Here is a 14192-nt window from a genome sequence, read left to right as displayed (position 1 = left end):
CTCATCTAGCTCTAAGCTCTCAACCTCTAACACATGTGACGGGCCACTCACATACTTCCGCAGCTGAGATAGATGGAATACATTATGCACTCTCTCTAACGCAGCTGGTAAAGCCCGACGATATGCAACCTCTCCAACCCGCTCTAAGATCTCATAAGGCCCGATGAACTTCTAACTCAGCTTGCCTTTCTTCCCAAATCTCATAACCCCACGCATAGGAGACACTTTCAAAAGAACCTTATCCCCAACCTGAAACTCTATATCCCGGCGATGTAGATCTGTATAACTCTTTTGCTTATCCTGAGCTGCTCTCATCCTTTCCTTGATCATCTTAATCTGCTCAACCATCTCATGCACCATCTCTGGTCCTAGAACCACTGTCTCAGCACTGTCGTCCCAACAAATCGGACTATTTTAAAACGCAACACACCCTTACTCGACAGAGTAAGGCCCACTCGATAGAGTACCCAGAGACTCATAAAACCGTAGTATTACAATTTAATTTATCATCCCTTTCGTACTTATTATGAGATTTAATTATGATGTAAAATCATGTGATCGCACTATTGTTGAGAACACATATTTGAACGCCATCTGTGAACAGGGCCCACTTATGGTCTCAGGTTTTGTTTTCTAACTGGTTGATTTCCTTGGTCAGGTCTGATTCTAGGTTAGGACTGAAATCAGCGACAATGTATGCTAAGGCATGTGACTTGATTGCTTTCCTGGGTTCAAAGGTAATATCAAAGGTGCTAAGTTGGACTGGCCTTAGACATCCTGTCTGATCGTTCAGACTTGCGCAGTATAGATTTTATGGGTAGGTTGGTCCTTACTATTATAGGGTGACATTCAAAATAAGGGCACAACTAAGAAATGACATGATCAATGCTAAAACATACTTTTCAAGTAAACAATACCTCATTTCAGTATCTAGTAGACTTTTACTTACATAGTAGACAAGATGTTGTTGACCTTCCAGTTTCTTTACCAAGACTGCACTTACTGCGGTGTCAGTAACGGAAACATATACTGACAGGGGCTCTCCCTTTTCTGGCTTGGCTAGTAAAGGTGGAGAAGAAAGATATAGTTTTAGATCCTGAAAGGCTTCCTAATGTTCAGGGGTCCACTTAAATTATTTTTTTTTCCGAGTAGGTTGTAAAATGTTTTACACCTTTCAGATGACCTGGATATGAACTTGTTCAAGGCAGCTACTCTTCCTGTGAATTTCTGAATGTCCTTGAGAGACTTGGGTGATTGTAATTCCAGTATAGCTTTGATTTGTTCAGGGTTGGCTTCTATGCCTCCTTTGGTCACCATATAGCCCAATAACTTTCCTGTAGAAACTCCAAAGTTGCATTTGGTAGGGTTGAGTTTCATGTTGTACTTCTCTAGAATTTGAAATGCTACTTCCAGGTGCTTCACGTGGTCTTGTGCATTCTTGGATTTTATCACAATGTCATTTATATAGACTTCCATAATGTCCCCAATCTGCTCCTTGAACATCATGTTGACCAGGCGCTGGTATGTTGCCCCTACATTCTTTAGACCGAATGGCATGTCAGTGTTACAGTATATGCCTCGTTCAGTATTAAATGCAGTACTTTCCTGGTTAGCAGGGTACATATTTATCTGGTTAAATCCACTGGAAGCGTCCTTGAATGTGAGCATCTCATGTCTAACAATTGCATCTACCATGGCGTCAATATGTGGAAGAGGAAATGGATCTTTAGGGCAGGCTTTGTTCAAGTCAGTGTAATCTACACAAACTCTCCATTTGCCATTCTTTTTCTGCACGACCACCATGTTTGCAAGTCATTCAGGGTACATCACTTCCCTGATCATGCCCATATCCAGCAGTTTGTCCATTTCTTCATTGATAATGGCGTTTCTTTCTGGTGCAAACTTTCGTCTTTTCTATTATACAAGCTTGAATGTTTCAATATTGAGTTTATGGGTAATAATATCAGCACTAATTCCAGTCATATCAAAATGAGACCAAGCAAAATAGAAAGATTTATTTTTAAGAAAACTCACTAATTTAGGCTTGACTGAATCAGGTGCGTCAGAGCCAACTAGAACATACCTATCAGGATACTCAGGGTTGAGGATTACCTGATCTGTTTCCATCCTGGGTGGTGCTACATATGTGCTTCTGACAAGGTACGATAATTTGTATGCGAGGGACTTACCTGCTTTGGACGGCTTTAGGGCCTCTGTATAGCATTTCTAGGCTTACTTATGCTCACCTTTGATGGTTGCCACTCCCCAGTCTGTTAGTATCTTGATACACTGATGATAAGTAGAGGGGTCAGCCTTGACATTGTGAATCCAGGGCCTGCCCAGAATGACATTGTAGGAGGATAGGCAGTTTAGAACTCTAGATCTTTCATAAGATGCAACGCCTTCAGCATAGGTAGGGAGATAGATCTCTGCTAATGTATTCTTTATCGCACCGCTGAACCCTACCAAGACACTAAACTTCTTTGTGATTTGGTCCTCGCTGATCTTCATGGCTTTGAGTACGTCTAACATGATCAGGTTCACTGAGCTACCTCCGTATACCAAGATTCTTCTTACGTTGGCAGTTCCAACTTGCATGGAGATCACCAAGCCATCATAATGTAAATCAGGAATGCCCACTAGATCACACTCACTGAATGTGATCGGCGGTATGTTGCCAGGCCTATAGGGTGACTTAGTTTGAGGGGTTTTGGCTATCTTTTTTTTGCTGCAGAACTGGTTAGGCCACAAATCTCTGATGCGCCATTTATGAATTTTACTTCATAGAGTGGAGGTGGTGGAGGGAGATTGCGTTCCTGCTTCTGCTTTGGGATGACTTTGCAAGGATCTTTATTCCTGCCTCTGACTTTGATCAGATCTTTGAGGTATTCTGCCTTTAATATGTAGGCCACTTCTTTCCTAAGAGTAAAGTAATCCTTCGTTGCATGTCATATATCCATGTGAAATTCACACCACTTGTTATGGTCCTTCCCTGAATTTGGGTAATCTGACTTTCTTGGCCACCTGACAACTGCACCCGTGTTATCCCGTCGCTGGATCAAGCCAGCTATATCAACACATAAGTTATGTTCAGAGATAGCTGGATGAACTTTAGCCTTACCTTGCTGTTCTTGCGCTAGGTTGACTTTTGACTGATCAGGCCTGGTATATGTGCCACTCTTGTAGTTATTGCCCTTGTTGGTGCTTCTCCTGTTTGGCTTATCATAGTCTTTTGCATTGCAGGGTCCTCCAACCTTATAACTCTTACCTTCCTCTAGCCTGATATAGGCAAGCGTATTTGCCCGGACATCTTCGAAGGAATGACATGGGTACTTGGTCAGCTCTTCATAAAGATCACTATTAGGTAGTAATCCCTGCCTGAATGCTTCCACTGCTGTTCCAACGTCACACCTGGGAATTGACACTTTCTTCTTGTTGAATCTAGCAAGGAAGACTCTGAGGGTCTCATATAGTTTCTGGGTAATCTAGTACAGGTCACTGGAATGTTTCTCCAACTCCCTGCTATTGTGAACTGTTGGTTGAAAGTGTTCATTAGGTCAGCAAAGGATCTGATACTTCTATTTGGAATGTTGATATACCATTGCAGTGCATGACCGGTCAGGGTTATTCCAAATCCTTTGCACATGCAAACCAGCCTAAATTCACTGGGAATAGATGCAGCCATCAGTTTTTACTTGTAGAAGGCCACATCATTTTATGGATCCGAGGTCCCATCATAGGTCCTCATGGATGGAATCACAAATTTCTTGGGAAGATCTAATTTAGCTATCTCGTCTATAAAAGGCAGGTCAGCATAGCTTTCAGGAACAACTTCCTCCATGCTGGCAGGGAGTCAAGGTATTTTTTCGAATTTTTCATTGAGCTTCTTGATTTCCTGGACTATTGCCATCATGACAGCTGCTCATGTTTCATCATGTTTATCATCTTTGGGGTTCTCTTCATCAACGTTGATCATGTTTTTGGCACCACTTGGACTCTCAAAACTTGAGAAATCAAAGTGTTTGATAATCGATGAGAATGGGGTTCCTGGATGGATTTTGGAGACTGATCCCTTTGATTTCTCTAATTTTTGTTTCAAGGCTGACTCAAATTCTTTTAATAACAAGATTTCAGCCTCTAACTCTCCTACTTTTTGTAATACAGCAGTCAATTGTTCTTCTATGGTTGGTTGAGACATGTTTTTGCTAGGTTCTTTGTTCTTTGTTCTTTGGATTTTTATGTGAAAGAAAAAAAGATATTAATGTGCTAGATGCCCCACGGTGGGCGCCAATTTTTTTTGGGTTGGATACTGCACAAAGCCGAATTAGGTCAGGGTAGAGTTTATTGCAGGGTTAACTAGCTCATTTACCTTATTTAAGACTACAGCGCATGATACAATGAAAGAAAGATAAAGTAAATAATGTAAGTGAGTAAGACAATTGATTTTTTACGTGGAAAACCCTTTAATTGGGAAGAAACCACGGGCACCAAGCCAGAAGAGGTTTCACTATATATTTGGAGAATAATAACGTAAATGAGAACAATAAGGGTATTTTATCTAAATATTGTAATTGTATTGCTCGTAAGGTAGTAGAATGTGTCTTGGAATGATCTTGGTTCCTCCTTATATACTAATCTTCGTGCTTGCTGAATAAAATCCACAATTAAGGCGTATTATTTCTTCTTAATGACGCCATTACCTACACCTTCAATGCTCTTCATTACCCGGATTAACGCTTGGCCTTTATGACATAATATTCTCCATAATTGTATCTTAATTGGTGTAATAAAGAAGGAATATTCTCCATAATTATCCTTGATTCAATCAAATATTATTCTCTTATTTGACCGTTGCCCTCTCCTGCCTGATGCTAGCCTTGAGTTAGCCTGACGTTTCTATCCTGGTTGTCAGGCCAGGATAAAAGTGTATCCTAAACATAGTGCGAAAATATCAGGCCTAACAGTTACCTTTGCTAGGTGGTGGATTCGTAGAAGAGTGATTCTAGGGGCTTGTTGATCCTTATCGCATGAGTTTTATTGCTAAAGGTAGGAATAATCTTCCTACTCAACCATGGTGCATTTTATGTATTGATTAGTATGGATGATATGTGTCGTCTAGAGGCGAAATTTCTGACACAGTCCTGGGTCGACCGACCTGGACACAAGGTCGATCGACCTAAGGCGTAAATGAGCTTATATTTATATTTTTGTCCCTTGTTGATGTAAAATCGGGTACCAATTTGGTGTGAATTTTAGACACAAAAGGGGCCTCATTTTGTGAAGTGTTTTGAGTGATATTTTTGTGTTTTTAGAGTTTAGTTTGCAGCAGAAAATGTTAAGTAAAATGGATATGGATTAGCTAAGAAACCTCGCAAGATAACTCAACTAAAACTGAAATCTCGAACCAAGACCACACAGGAACAAAGAGGAAAGCAAAGGATATTTAAACCAAGAACACACAGTAAACAAGGATGAAGTAAGGCGCCAACCTCGCAAGGAAGACAATAACACTCGCAAGCGTTCAAAGTTTGAGAAAAGTTCTCAACACTTGGGTTTATATTTCTGAAATTGGATGATTTACAAATGGGGTATTTCGGCCCTTATATAGCAAAAGATGTGCTTGGGCTCCAAGGCAACATTAAATGCTAGGGGCAATTTCCTAAGTGTGCTTGGGCTCCAAGGAATTATTTAAGACTATGTAGAAAAATATGCTAGATTTTTGTAAAAACTAGGTGAGGAAAACTAGGTAAGGAAGACTAGATTTATCCTTTCCTTGAGCGGCACTCTTTTTGTACGACACTTCTTGGACGGAACTTCTCGGACCAACTAGAGCTTGACGTCCAACTTATCATTGTGACATAGCTCACATTTCTTTTAGCTCCAAAATAAGGATTCGGACCACCGTTAAGTAAGAGTGCGCTAGAGCTCGACATTGCTCCTGCATCATTCTCTCCTTCTTCAAAAGAATTTGTCCTAAAATTTTCATCATCCAAGTATGTAGATAGATCACTAATATTAAAAGTAGCACTTAGACCACCATATTCATCAGGGAGTTCAATTTTGTAAGCACTTTCACCGTAGCACTCAAGTACTCGAAATGGACCATCAGCCCTTGGCATTAACTTGTTCTTTCGCTTCGAGGGAAACCTTTCTTTGCGAAGATTTAACCAAACAAGATCTCTCACCTTAAAAGTAGGCTGTTTTCGATGCTTATTATCTTTCTCCTTGTATCTTGCATTAGCCTTCTCAATTTGAGCTTTGATTTGCTCACAAGTACGCAAGAATGCAGATTGTCTTTCCTTAGCTTCAAAACTTACCATCTCCTTCTTTGGAATAGGAATAATATCAATAGGGAGATAAGGATTTACCTCATAAACAATCTCAAATGGTGCACGGCCAGTAGTCATAGACAGTGTACGATTATAGGCAAACTCAGCATGTGCCAACTTTACATCCCAATCCTTTGTGCTCTTACTCACTAAACCTCGTAACAAACTTCCAAGAGTTCGATTTGTCACCTCTGTTTGACCATCAGTTTGGGGATGGTGAGAAGTACTAAACAACAACTTAGTACCAACCAAACGCCACAATGTCTTCCAAAAGTAGCTTAAAAACTTAGTGTCTCGATCGGAAACAATAGTTTTTGGAATGCCATGTAGACGAACAACTTCCTTGTAATATAACTCAACAACTTTAGAAGCGTCATCAGTTTTGTGACATGGTATAAAGTGAGCCATTTTTGAGAATCGATTAACCACCACCATGATTGAATCTTTACCCCTTTGAGTTCGAGGCAAACCAATAATAAAATCCATGCTTACCTAGCCCCATGGTTGTGTAGGAACTGGTAAGGGAGTGTAAAGCCCCTTAGTGAATGAACTTTTCGACATTTGGCATGTAGCACACCTTGCTATCACATCTTGCACATCCTTGAGCATCTTAGGCCAATAGAAGTGCTCTCCAAGGATATCATAAGTCTTATTGACGCCAAAGTGTCCAGCCAACGCTCCTCCATGTGCTTCTCTAACCAATAGCTCTCGAATTGAGCTCTTAGGAATACAAAGCAGCTTGTTTCCTTTGAACAAATATCCTTCTTGCACCGAGAACAAATTAGTAGGACTAATAAGTTCATTTGAAAAATCAGGATCATATTTGTACAATTCTTTCAATTGCTCAAATCCATGTAACCTTGCATCAAGTTTGACAAGCAAACAATCACTACTGCAAAATAAGTAAAAGAAACCGGTTAAAAATAGCCTTAGAAACCGGTTTATAACCGGTCTCTAGCTCACAGGTGTCTTAGCCTAAGAGACCGGTTATTTAAACCGGTTTCTTTGATTATTTCAAAAAGGCCAGTTGAGTGGAGAAACCGGTCTCTTTGGTTATTTCAAAGAAACCAATTGTCTGCAAAAACCGGTCTCTTTGATTATTTCAAAGAAACCAGATATTGACCATAACCGGTTTCTTTGATCTATCTTTGAAACCTGTGATTAACTAAAACCAGTCTCTTAGCCTTTTCTTTAAAAAAAAAATATCATTCAATAAAGTAAGACCTTGATAATTTTTAATCAAAAATTAAAATTATATTACATCATCATCATATAAATATAAAATCAGTCTGTCTTTTAACTTTTGAAATATGGTACAAATTCATATATATTGAATATCCCCAATTATTAAAACGTACAACTCTAACAAAATAACAAGTCTATGAGTTAACTTTGTAGTCAGAGCAATCTAATGTGTACCCAACTTGGAGTCTTCAAACGAGTCATCGTTGGCCTCGATGTTGTAGGAGAAAAGAACAAGCAGTTTTATACTGACTGGGATTCATCAAACGAGTCGTTGATGGCCTTTAATTTCCACGGTGTTGTTAGTGTTGTACAATGAACAAGGATGCAAAGCACCTTAGGTGTAAAAGCTCGCCTATTCAGTCTGCCAAGGACACTATCAAGAGCTTCTTATCCAATTTCACTTCCACACTAATAAAAAACCAGATAGAGCAGACCGCACAAAGAAATTCTCTTGTTACATAAAAATGACAAATAAACTATTTCGAAGACGTGAGTGGTGACCTGACCTCGCTAAGTTGTTCAGATCAATGCCACTGAAAGTTATATTCACTTCACGTTCTTTCCGAGGAGCTGTATCATTTTGAAAAGGTTAGCAAATACCATAATGTTTATTTTACTGCCTCTACCACAAGCTATTTTAACATTTAACTAGCTTGCTAGTATAACATATAAGAGTGCGACTTTGTCCCTATATTGTCGTAATCATTGGCATACCATTATTAAATTTTTAAGCTCTACCACCAAAAGACCAAAACGTGAAGGGATGATGTACCTTGCAGCACGTGAAGATGTATTTAAACATGAGGAGCACACTACAGGATCACTTCTCAAGAAGAATAGGATTTAAGAGTTAGAATAGGCCATATTTTCTTCCACGATGTCCAATCAATTCCTAGATTTAAACAATAAATGTCAAAGACAATATAAATAAACTCTGACATGGCTGGACATATTTTTTAATAAGGAGATGTCTATTTGCATTGCTTGCTTACCCAACCTGTTCAGTGGCATCAACCTGATAGGCCAGAGTAAATAACAATCACAAACTCAATGCCGATATAACAAATGGTCACTACTTACAAGTGCTTTCTGCAATTATCCCATCCTGAAATCTTCTAAGTTTGGCTTCCCTTCCAAAAATTTCCTAAATCTGTCAGCCTAAATTCCGAAAAATAGTAGAGCTTAGACCACCAAAAACAAAGAGAGCTGCGGGCTATACATTTGAAAACACGAGCATGTGAAATCTAACCAACAGTACAACTGTACAAGATAATGTTTTGTACCTTTCGCCATTCTGACCCCACCAGTCTACAACTCATCTTCAAATAAATCATCCTTGCTCCCACCTCTACATCGCCTTTATTCTAGAAATCGACATCCCAAAATTAATTCAAATATTTCACTTGGTGTACTAGTCATAGGTTTGTTATAGTGCTTATTCATACCGTTTAGATGGCATTGCATTTTATACAGTTAAAAAAAAAAAAAATAGGGCGTCACCAGCACTCTTCACCCTACTATTTCATAAAACTATAGGTATAGATAATCAAACATAGGCCTAGTTCTAGGCCCATTAAAGAATACTCATGTATAGACATTGATAAGACGGGTAAGCGCATATGAGGTCTTCTACAACAACTTATATATAGCACAAAACTGCATTTAAGCTTTATTTTATTTTATGTATACTTATAGTCATCCCAAGCAAGTAGACAATATTCTACCTCAGTAAGCACCTACAGAAAGGATCAGATAACCAAGCTAATAGTTATCTGGTTACACTATACAGATTGCATGTATATTAACTAAACTTTCCGAAATATATTAGTTATACAATTAACACTATCGAAAGCAGAAGACTAACTCAAAAACATCACTCAGGTTATCGACAGTCCTTGATTTTCAGCTATTCGAAGATTATATACTTGGTGCCTGAATATGTAAAGTGCCCTTCTTTGTTATCTATTGTTAGATGGATTAGAAAAATTATACTTCGTATTTGGGGGGACTCGTTCCCATGTCAACTAACATTATCATACTTGCACTTTCCCCATTTGCCATTAACAAAAGCAGTAATCATCTCCTATAAATGACTACAACCCAACACATATAAGACAACAATAGGACTATCGATCTTGGTTAGTAAGTAGCAACAATTTAGATTTAGAAATAGCACGAGAGTCTCGATTACATTACCTCACAGGCTCACAGTAATCAACTCTAATCCATCATTCTCCACTAGTCCACTTAACCACGAACCTCTTCTTCCACAATTGCATATATCTGCATTCAACTCATCATATGAAACTAATGGGTTTTCAAAGCACTTAGAATAATCATATCATTGATAATTTGATATTATCCAGCTATTGCAAATTGGCACAACAATCATCTCACTCACACTCGATCAACAACTATCGCACTTTATGGCAATATAATACTCAAAAAACTTCTACCAAACTTAAAATTCTCAAATATATCTTGAAATATACGGTTAATCATTCATAAACTTCAACAGTAGATCTATAATTAATTGTTATAAAGGAAATAACATAATCACACAACATTAAGAAAATGTAAACGATCTTTGTACATATACAATCCACCGACTATAAAGCCAGAATCAACAACAAAAAATAATTTTGATAAGACAAATCGCTCTAGAAGTTCATCACAAAATAGTTCAATTCATCGGAAATTAACAGAAAATCGAACAACTAACAGTTGGAATTGAATAGAACTCACTCCAAGTATGGCGGCTTTATGATGAGTAGAGCGACGGTGGTATGACTACGAAGGACTAGAGGCGATTTTCTGAACAAATGGGATGAGCGGTTTTAATTGAATCTTGTTTGATCGTGAGAAGAAAATCAGGTTGGTGAGGGTAGGGCACGCTTTTTACGATTTTGATAATAACAAAGAAACTGGTTTTAATTGAATCTGGTTACTTATTAAGACAAAGAAACCGGTTTTAATGAAAACCGGTATCCTATGTTAAAGGAACCGGGTAGAATGTTCAACCGGACTCTTAAAAATGGTTCCTTTGCCCATAATTGTAGTAGTTAATGCCTCCTCGAAAGCGCATCAGCCACAACATTAGAGTTTCCCATCTTATACATTGAAGAAATGGTAAGAGATTGTAAGAACTCTACCCATTTGGCATGTCTTGCATTCAACTTCTGCTGTCCGTGAATGTGCTTTAGAGCCTCGTGATCAGAATATAGAACAAATGCTTTTAGGCGAAGATAATGAGCCCAGTGATCCAGCGCTCACACAATCGCATAGATATCTTTGTCATAGGTGGAATACTTCAGCCTTGCTCCATCCAATTTCTCACTTAAGAATGCAATTGGTCGTTTCTCTTGGATTAGAACAGCTCCAACTCCAACTCTGCTAGCATCACATTCAAAGTCAAACAATTTGTCAAAGTCGGGTAAAGCTAGAATAGGTGCTGAACATAGTTTATCTTTGATCTCATCAAATGCCTTTTGTGTGCTAGGATTCCACACAAACTCTCCTTTCTTTGTTAGCTTAGTAAGAGGTGCAACAATAAAGCTAAAATTTTGAATGAACCTTCGATAAAATGAAGCCAATCCATGAAAACTTCTAACTTCAGTAGTTGTTTTAGGAATAGGCCACGATTGAATTGCTTCCACTTTTAAAGGATCAACGCTCACCCCTTCTTCTCCAACGATGTAAACAAGAAAGGTCACGCTAGGCACCATGAACATGCATTTCTCGAGCTTTCCATAAAGTTTCTGTTCTTTTAAATTCTCAAACACCTTTCTCAAATGTTCCAAGTGTTGCTCCTTATTTTTGCTGTAAATAAGAATGTCATCAAGATAAACAACAACAAACTTATTAAGAAATGGCCTTAGGACCTCATTCATCAACCGCATAAAAGAACTAGGAGCATTGCATAACCCAAATGGCATAACAAGCCACTCATACAACCCTTGCTTTGTTTTGAAGGCTGTTTTTCATTCGTCACCTTCTCGAATCCTCATTTGATGATAACCACTTCGAAGATCAATTTTTGAGAACACACGAGCTCCATTCAATTCATCAAGCATATCCTCTAGCATTGGCATAAGAAAGCGATACTTGATTATAATATTGTTCACCGCTCGGCTATCAATACACATACGCCATGTCCCATCCCTCTTGGGTACCAAAAGAGCAGGTGCGGCACAAGGACTAAGATCCTCTTGCACATAGCCTCGATCAATCAACTCTTGCACTTGTCGTTGCAACTCTTTAGCCTCTTCTAGATTGCATCGATAAGCTGGTTTATTTGGAAGTATAGCTCCTGGAATAAGATCAATTTGGTGCTCTATGCCATGCTTAGGAGGTAATCCAAGTGGCAACTCTTCCGGGAACACATCGTCAAACTCATTCAACAACATCTGAACAACCTCATCATGAACACCAACTCCTTTCTCCACATCTCGAACCATAAGAACATAAGCTTGTTCCCCTTGTTCTAATGCTTCAACAAATTCTTTAGCATTCATAAACAAATTCTCATTTTTCTTCCTTACTTTTTTAGGTGACAAGGGTTTCAAGTGGAATCTGTTTTTACCCTTCCTAACAATGTAAATGTTATCCCTTCCTTGATGAACAACTTCTCTATCAAACTGCCATGGTCGACCCAATAGAATATGACACGCACTCATGGGTAACACGTCACACGATACTTCATCTTCATAGGGACCCATAACAAATAAAAGTAAATCTTGTTTCTTGACTTTAATCCCGCTGTTTTCATTCAACCAATGCAGCATATATGGTTTATGGTGATTATGAGTCTCAAGCATAAAGGAATCCCCCAATTCAGTAGCAACCGCATTTTTGCAAGACCCACTATCAATAATCAAATTGCAAGTCTTACCATGCACTTTACAATATGAGTGTGAACCTTATCATCTTCTTCCTCTCTATCGTTCTGGATAGAACTGACCTCCGTCTCATTTGTCACAACGAAACATGGAGTAATCTCACCTAACTCTTGAAGAGTAAGCGCTCTCTTTTGGGGACATTCATTAGCGATGTGTCTATAACCTTGGCACTTAAAGCATCTTCTAGCACGCATATCTTTCAAATCATTAGCAACTCCTTTTCCTTTGTCTTTGGGTTCTTCCTTTTTGGCTTCCTTATTGAATGATGATGTAGCGCTCAACTTATAAAAAAGGATTAACACCCTTAGAACCATCACGAGCTACCAGAGGTTTCTTTCCTTTGTCCTGCTTTATAAACATAAGAGCAAGCTTACACACATCATTAAAATCAAGGAAATTCTAAACTTCAACTCGTTAGGCCAATGAAGGACTCAAACCCTTAATGAATCGAGCAATTTGCATCTCCTCCCGTTCTTCAAGAACACACACTATAATTAGTCTTTCAAACTCCTTAATGTAATCAGTCACACTTAAATTACCTTGAGAAAGAGATGTAAGCTTCAAGTACAACTCTTGTTCATAGTCTCTTCGCATGAAGCGTTTTTGCAAGTGCTTCTTCAACTTATTCCAAGGCTCAATCTTACTTTTTCCCCTTCACGCCTTCTTTGCTTCTTAAGGTTCTCATACCACAAGGATGCATACTTGGTCATTTTTAAGATAGCAACCTTGAATTATTTAGCTTCATCATAGCCTTTATATTTAAAGACTCTCTCTGCTTGTCTCACCCAATCTAAGAATTTTTCAGCGTCAAGTTCTCCTTCAAACTCCGGGATATCAAGTTTTAATCCACGATCATCATCATTATTCCTCCTTGGTTCAGAAATGGGATGATGCCTCTCATCGGAATCTTAACTTTCAACGTGCCTCCTCCCCTTCTTTCTAAGAGTATGATTACAAATCTGATCAATCTTGTAATCCATTTGTGATATTCGTTTTGTTAAGTAATCCATATGTTCCACCCATGGTTCTTGATATGAACCATCGTGAGAAGACATCTTTTTTTTTTCTTTTTTTTTTCTTTTTTTTTCCTCACGGGGGAACATTACCAGAACGTGAACAATAATTTTTTTTTTCAAGATAATAACACTAGCAATGGATCATCTTGCTTATGGAAAATCAAGAGCCGAAACTCTGATACCAATTTGATGTAAAACCGGGTAACAATTTAGTGTGAAATTTAGACACAAAAGGGGCCTGATTTGGTGAAGTGTTTTGAGTGATATTTTTGTGTTTTTAGAGTTTAGTTTGCAGCGGAAAATGTTAAGTAAAATGGATATGGATTTGCTAAGAAACCTCGTAAGATAACTCAACTAAAACTGAAATCTCAAACCAAGACCACACAGGAACAAGGAGGGAAACAAAGGATATTTCAACCAAGAACACACAGTAAACAAGAATGAAATAAGGCGCCAACCTCACAAGGAAGAGAAGAAAACTCGCAAGCGTTCAAAGTTTGAGAAAAGTTCTCAACACTTGGGTTTATATTTCTGAAATTGGATGATTTACAAATGGGGTATTTCGGCCCTTATATAGCAAAAGATGTGCTTGGGCTCCAAGGCAACATTAAATGCTAGGGGCAATTTCCTAAGTGTGCTTGGGCTCCAAGGCATTATTCAAGACTATGTAGAAAAATATGCTAGACTTTTGTAAAAACTAGGTG

General features: G+C 38.5%; 1 protein-coding gene and 1 long non-coding RNA gene across 3 annotated transcripts; both read right to left on the bottom strand.

The window, feature by feature from the left end:
- Window positions 1–1812: 1812 nt before the first annotated feature.
- LOC141628628 (uncharacterized) lies at window positions 1813–2598 on the bottom strand. Its single transcript, XM_074441740.1, has 3 exons — window positions 2247–2598; window positions 2035–2138; window positions 1813–1914 (listed from the first exon to the last, which is right to left on the bottom strand). Exons 1-3 carry the CDS (start codon window positions 2596–2598, stop codon window positions 1813–1815), a joined length of 558 nt encoding a protein of 185 aa, XP_074297841.1.
- A 5000-nt stretch (window positions 2599–7598) lies between these two features.
- LOC141626552 (uncharacterized) lies at window positions 7599–10459 on the bottom strand. Of its 2 annotated transcripts, none has more exons than XR_012536139.1 (6): window positions 10297–10459; window positions 9771–9857; window positions 8858–8938; window positions 8655–8732; window positions 8347–8466; window positions 7599–8144 (listed from the first exon to the last, which is right to left on the bottom strand). It is a non-coding gene; the product is annotated as an uncharacterized LOC141626552 (long non-coding RNA). The 2 variants fall into 2 exon arrangements; XR_012536140.1 differs by having other exon boundaries at window positions 10320–10459.
- Window positions 10460–14192: the final 3733 nt, after the last annotated feature.

This window comes from Silene latifolia, chromosome Y (assembly GCF_048544455.1).
Source record: "Silene latifolia isolate original U9 population chromosome Y, ASM4854445v1, whole genome shotgun sequence".
Taxonomy (NCBI): Eukaryota; Viridiplantae; Streptophyta; class Magnoliopsida; order Caryophyllales; family Caryophyllaceae; genus Silene; species Silene latifolia.
Note: the sequence above shows the minus strand (reverse complement) of the source record. Positions and strands in the feature narration are given on the sequence as shown.

Excerpts from the sequence above, each read along its gene's own strand:
- LOC141628628 (XM_074441740.1), bottom strand. The coding sequence starts at position 2,598 with ATGCAAGTTGGAACTGCCAACGTAAGAAGAATCTTGGTATACGGAGGT. Across the intron at positions 2,139-2,246 it reads GGGAGTGGCAACCATCAAAG|CACCACCCAGGATGGAAACA; the intron begins GTGAGCATAAGT and ends GCACATATGTAG. Across the intron at positions 1,915-2,034 it reads ATTCAGTCAAGCCTAAATTA|AAAAGACGAAAGTTTGCACC; the intron begins GTGAGTTTTCTT and ends CTTGTATAATAG.